Genomic DNA, 6,613 nt, shown 5'->3' with positions numbered 1-6,613 from the left:
ACTTGAGTATAAATAAGCGGGAAAAATCATCGTTAGTCAGTAATCATTGGGAGTCAGTTGTTATTGGGAGTCAGTTATTATAGTTATTGTCAATCAGTTGATCATTTTCTTGGATTTATAACTTATCAACCGACAGTCTTTATTAAATTCGGACTTCAACAATCTTTAAAACAGATCTTAAATAACTGTTGTAAGAAAATTCTCCCCGAATAAAACGGTGGGATAATAAAGGTTGTGTAAAAGGGAACAAAGTAAACAGTGGCAAAAGTAAATTAAACTATATAAGACGATGATTCGTACGCCACGTACGCCACCTTCCGAAACGGAAACAACAACGGGTACTGGAACAGGCGAGTTGGACATCGATGAGTTACGAAGGACCTTGGCTCACCAGCAGCAAGTAATTCAACAATTACAACAATCACAAAGTTCACGACCACCGAGTTCAGGAATGGCGGTCATAAATGAAGGAACACTAGGTAATTATTTGTACTTTTCAATCAGAGATGCATTAGAAGCAGTACCAAATTTTGATGGAGGAAATATTTCTTTTGTATATTTTGTCGAGGGTTGTGAGGAAGCACTCAGCATGATCACACCGACACAAGAAATAAATTTAGTTCGTGCAGTGCGTAACAAATTAAAAGGGGACGCACATAGATTAATTCTCGGGAAAACTTTCAATAAAATGCAAGAATTAGTAGAATTTTTGAGAACTAAATACGGGCCTAGGGAAACAGTTTATAAAACTCAGGGACGATTAGCTTATTTATATCAGAAAAAGGACGAAAAAGTAGTCGCGTATGCAAATCGTATCCGAGAATTAGGGAAGCGAATACTTGATGCACAAAGAAGGGAATCGGGACAGATAAACCCAGAATTTCGAAATTTAATTGAAAATCATTTAAAAACAAGTTTTTTACGCGGTTTAGATAAGGAAATTATAATATCAAAAGAAGGAAGGTTCGAAGAGGTTGAGAGTCGCGCGATTGATGCTGAAAAAGAATTAGAGACAATTAAAATGATAAGGAGCGTTGTGCTTGCTGAGAATACACCCGGTGAAAAACGAGCATCAACACGACGTATACGCTAGATGCGTACCTCGGGGGGCGACGAAAAGACCCAAAAGTTGTAGAATTGTGCCGCCCAGATAGCGCTTTTATCGCCCCCTCTGCCCCCGCTGCGGTACGTATCTAGGGCGAAAAGACCCAAAAGTTGTAGAATTGTGCCGCCCAGATAGCGCTTTCGTCGCCCCCCCTGCGGTACGCAGCTAGCGTATAGAAGCTGAAATCGTAACCTGTCAACTTTGTCATAAGAAAGGTCATACAGCAGATCGATGCTGGTAAATCAATAAATTTCAGGGAAATAATAAGAACGAAAATCAAAATACATCTGGCTATCCGCAGAACAATATTAATAATAATAATGTTAATAATAACAATAATCAAAAACAACCAATAATTTCAGGTATACAGCAAAATTCAAATAATCATAATTTAAATTCAACAATAATATGCAGGTATTGCAAAAAATCCGGACATACATTAGAAGAATGTCGTAGGCGTATATATAATAATAATCTCCGCCAGAATTCACAAAATCAGGGAAACGAACAGATTTCCGGAGGACAGGGACGACCCCGGGAAATGCCAAAATACGTCCCACACGAGTAGCAACGGGGGAACCAGAATCAGACATCGAAGAGTAAATATAGCTGACATCGAAGATGTACCATCTGTAAAATTAAATAGTTTAAATTTTACGGAAAATTTAAAATTCTTAGTAGACAGTGGATCAGGCCTAAATATAATTAAAGAAAATTTTATTGCACCTGAAACCATAGTGGACAGAAATAAAATTCTGAAACTTAGTGGAATCACAACGCATCATGTGACCACCTTAGGGCTGGCACAGATAGATATCTTAGGATGTCCAATTGTATTTTATTTAGTCGAGGATAATTTTCCGATACCACAAAATGGAATTTTAGGTTCAGATTTCTTTAAACAATTTAAAGTAAAAGTTAATTATGAGCAAAATCAATTAGAATGGAATGATACTTATATTCCTTTTGAAGAAAAGGAAGAAACTTTCATTATTCCTCCAAAATGTATTTCACAAATGCATATTAGAGTCGCAAATTCAGAACTAAAAGAAGGATATGTACCACGATTAAACGTGACAAAAGGCATTTACTTAGGAGATGCTTTAGTTACGGTAAAAGACGACAGGGCATATCTACAATTAATAAATACGAATGACAAAGAAGAAAGAATATATGTACCAACAATCAAAATATATGAGTTTGAAACAATTGAAAACCAAATTTCTAATTCCAATACAAACTCGGACTACTACAGGGCGGCGGTGTGGTCTAGTGGTAGAGCGCCAGACTCGTAATCTGAGGAACCAGGTTCGAGTCCACTAGAGCCATGAATCATGGAAAAGTTTTTTTCCGAAAAAAACCGCGCCCCTCCGTGCAAGATGCGGAGAAAACTAGGCTCCGTCTTCCGGAAGAGACGTTAAACCGTTTGATATATATATATATATATATATATATATATATATATATATATATATATATATGTATATATCCACTCGGCATGTAATATTTCAGAAACATTTCTGCAAAATTCCATTTGAAATATTACACCTTTCATCAATATTTCAGAAATATTTTACGACCGTTTCTGCAACATTTCTGCAATGTTTCAATCGGCACAATTATTTCAAATGCAACTTTGCTGAAAAATTTTGGCAATATTTCGGTAATGTTACTGAAATATATCTACGAAATATTGCAGAAACACTTCAGAGATATTTCAAATATATTTTACGCTGAGAAAAATGTTTTGTATTAACAAACAAAATTTTGTTACTGACGTAAAAACTATTTGTTGATATGTAAAAAATGAAATATTTTGTTGCCGGAACAAAAAAAAATATATTAAGCCATGTGCGTATAGCCGCCGCGCATTTGTCCAAAGAAGTCCGCTCTCTCGGTCACCCATCCAAGTAGTATACCGTGGTAGTGGGTAGTGGTAATCCTCTGACTCTGACGCTTCTTTCTTTCTTATACTTGCTTATTTTGGTGACCATAAAGCTATCGCATAACAATATTAACAATACAAATATACGAATAAATCTTTTTTGCCAGTCAACGTCGAATATTAATTTATATTAAATATTATTAAGTATTTTATATTTTATATTAAAAATGCCATATGACAAAATTTGGAATATCAGAAAATTCTTAATATTTTAAAAGAGAAAAAATGCAATAAAATGTAATAATTATATAATAATATAATTCTTAGTGTAAAATGTATTTGAAATATCTTTGAAGTGTTTCTGCAATATTTCGTAGATATATTTCAGAAATATTTCAGTAATATTACCGAAATATTGCCAAAATCTTTCAGCAAAGTTGCATTTAAAATAATTGTGCCGATTGAAACATTGCAGAAATGTTGCAGAAACGGTCGTGAAATATTTCTGAAATATTGATAAAAGGTGTAATATTTCAAATAAAATTTTGCAGAAATGTTTCTGAAATATTACATGCCGAGTGGGGTGTGTATACCGAGAAGGACAGGTGAAATATACAGAGTTACAGAAAGACTCTCACGCGTTCCTTTCTTCCACCTCGGGCCTCTTCTATTCCATACAAGAATACAACAGCTGGCGACGAGGATAAAGAGGAATAATTAAAAATGCTGAACACAGGGACAAATATACCAAGCCCACCGGCAGGAATGATTCCAGGGCAGACAGTGGCAATGGCAAATCCGTTGCAAGTCGACGTCTTTTACCCGGGGCGACAGCCACTGGGAAGATGGCTACAACGGCTAGAAGGCACCTTCAAAGTTTTTCAAATTCGAGAGGAGGCAGACAGAGTGGCGTACCTGTTACATTTCGTAGGAGTGGAAATCTTCGGAATTTTGTGCGACCGGCTGGATCCAGTGGATCCGTATACGCAACGATACGGTACGTTAGTAGAGAAACTGAAAGAGTTCTACGAGCCGGAGCTGTTGGAAATTGCAGAAATATACATATACAGAAAGAGAATGCAAGGCCCACAGGAGAGCGAGCGCGCAAGAATACATGGCGGTTCTGCAGAAACTGTCCTTGCATTGTAAATTTGGAGCGTATCTGCAAACGGAGTTGAGAAATCAATTTGTCTTTGGTTTAAAAAACCAGAGAATCCAGGCAAGGTTGTTAGAGACGGTCAACCTTACCAAGGAATCCGCGCTGAAAATTGCGTGCGGCATGGAAATGGCGGAGAAAGGAGTCAACAAATTGAAGGAGGAAAGCCCAACGGAAGCAACCGTTGATTTCATAGGAGTGAAATCAAAACAGAAGAAGACAAAGGGGCAAGAAGAACGAAACGGAGTCAAAGGAAGTCAACATGGAGCAAAAAGGGAGCCACAACAAAGCAACCTTTCCAAGTTTAAATATAATAACACGAGTAACCATTGTAATAAGCGTGATAAAAATAATGATGTTATTTGCTTTAGGTGCGGACAGGCTCACTTTACAACCAATTGTACCCTTCCTCGGACGGTAAAATGCAGAGAATGCGGAGGTTTCGAACATTTACAGAAGGTCTGCAAAAAGAAAGGCCAGGCTCATATGCTCGAGGAAGTTTGCAGCGTGATGGATCGAGAGCATCTCGAGCACAGAGCGAAATTTACGGTACCTCTCCAAATCGAAAATCGAAACGTTGTATTTGATATAGATTGCGGCTCAGCGGTTATCCTGGTAAGCGAGAAATGGGTGAAAAATACGTTTCCGAAGCTACCGTTGTATAAAACGAATTTAAAATTGCGTTCATATTGCAAACAAAATTTCGTGCCAAGCGGTTTCGTTACAGTAAAAGTAAAAGATGTAGATCAAACTAAAACGTTGAATATGTATGAGGTAAAATATGACCGAGATCCGTTGCTGGGCCGGGAATGGATTAATCAATTGGAAATATTAGCTAAAGTTAAAAATAGTTTAGTAGAAGTGGAGGATATTAAAATGTTAGACACATGTAACAATAAAAAACTAGATGAATTGTTGGAAAAGTATAAGAATGTATTAAGTGAAGATTTTGCACACATTAAGAACTTCGAAGCACATTTAAAGTTGAAGCCGGACGCAAGACCGGTATTTATGAAAAATCGGGCGGTGCCGTTTAAAATTCTGGAAAAAGTAGGAAAAGAATTAGATCGCATGGTAGAAGCCGGGATATTAGAAAAAGTGGAATCGTCTAAATGGGCCACGCCTATCATGCCCGTGCTAAAGAAAGATGGTTTGATTCGAATTTGCGGGGATTTTAGTGTTACCGTGAATCCGGCTTTAATAGTGGATGACCATTCCCTGTCCACGACGGATGAATTATTTGCGTCAATGTCGGAAAACACTATTTTTTCGAAGATAGATTTAAAACAAGCGTATTTACAATTAAGACGAGCGTAGCCTAGTAGACAGCGCACTGGTCTATTGAGCCAAAGGTCCCGGGTTCGATTCCTGGTAGAGCTAGAAAATTTTATTCGCTCGTTCTCCTCTCGGAAGGCAATGGCAAACCACCGAGAGTATGTCTTGCCACAAAAACTTCTCTAAAAAATTGCCGTTCGAAATCAGCGTTAAACTGTAGGTTCCATATACAATGTGTATAATCCACGTGCGCAACACATGTATATGAAGAGAAGTCACCACGCTCGGACACGAGTAATAGGACTGAGGATGGATGGATTTACAATTAGCCGTCGCGGAAGCGGATAGAGAAATACTCACTTTAAATACATATAAAGGATTATTTCGGAGTAAGAGATTAATGTACGGAGTGGCATCTGCACCTGCTATTTGGCAGAGAACAATAGAAGCTATATTACACGGTATACCGGGGGTAGCCGTACTATTAGATGATATCAGAATTTCAGGAAAAAATATGAAGCAACATTTAGAAAGATTAGAGTTAGTATTGAAGCGACTATCGGAACATAACATACGTATAAATGTAGATAAAAGCAGTTTCCTTAAAGATTAAATTACGTATTGCGGATATATATTATGTAAAAACGGGATATTAAAAGAACCAAAGAAAATGGAAGCAGTAAAAAAAATGCCCAGACCAACGAATGTTACCGAGTTACGAACATTTATCGGTTTAGTTAATTACTATATGGGTGTTTTATAAAAAATTTAAGCAATATACTATACCCCTTGAATAAATTATTAAAGAAAAATACTGTTTTTAAATGGTGTAAAGAATGCGAGAGCGCATTTAACAAGGTTAAATGGGAATTCGGGAGTGAAAAGATATTAGTTCCGTTTAATCCAAAGCTGCCGTTAATACTCGCAGTAGATGCCAGCCCGTACGGGGTAGGAGCCGTCCTGTCGCATCTGTATCCCGATGATACGACAGAGCGCGTAATTCAGTACGCGTCAAATACATTAACGGAAACGCAAAAGATATATGCGCAAATCGACAAGGAAGCGTTAGCCATTATATTTGGGGTTAAAAAGTTCCACCAATTTCTGTATGGAAATCGATTTACCCTATTAAAGGATCATAAACCGTTAGCTCAAATTTTTAATCCGCAAAGAGGGCTTCCGGCATATAGTG

General features: G+C 37.4%; 1 protein-coding gene across 1 annotated transcript; it reads left to right on the top strand.

Annotated features, from left to right (window-relative positions):
* Nucleotides 1-289: 289 nt before the first annotated feature.
* Nucleotides 290-5,463, top strand: LOC112466501. Its single transcript, XM_025034620.1, has 4 exons — nt 290-479; nt 3,727-4,094; nt 4,201-4,373; nt 4,518-5,463. Exons 1-4 carry the CDS (start codon nt 290-292, stop codon nt 5,461-5,463), a joined length of 1,677 nt encoding a protein of 558 aa, XP_024890388.1.
* Nucleotides 5,464-6,613: the final 1,150 nt, after the last annotated feature.

Source organism: Temnothorax curvispinosus, unplaced genomic scaffold, assembly GCF_003070985.1.
Source record: "Temnothorax curvispinosus isolate PA1 unplaced genomic scaffold, ASM307098v1 QBEX01016296.1, whole genome shotgun sequence".
NCBI classification, from domain to species: Eukaryota; Metazoa; Arthropoda; class Insecta; order Hymenoptera; family Formicidae; genus Temnothorax; species Temnothorax curvispinosus.
Note: the sequence above shows the minus strand (reverse complement) of the source record. Positions and strands in the feature narration are given on the sequence as shown.

Bases quoted from the DNA above. Each gene is read 5' to 3' on its own strand.
- LOC112466501 (XM_025034620.1), top strand. From the start codon at position 290: ATGATTCGTACGCCACGTACGCCACCTTCCGAAACGGAAACAACAACG. The intron at 480-3,726 runs GTAATTATTTGT...TGCTGAACACAG, and splicing joins CATAAATGAAGGAACACTAG to GGACAAATATACCAAGCCCA. The intron at 4,095-4,200 runs GCAAGAATACAT...TTAAAAAACCAG, and splicing joins GCCCACAGGAGAGCGAGCGC to AGAATCCAGGCAAGGTTGTT.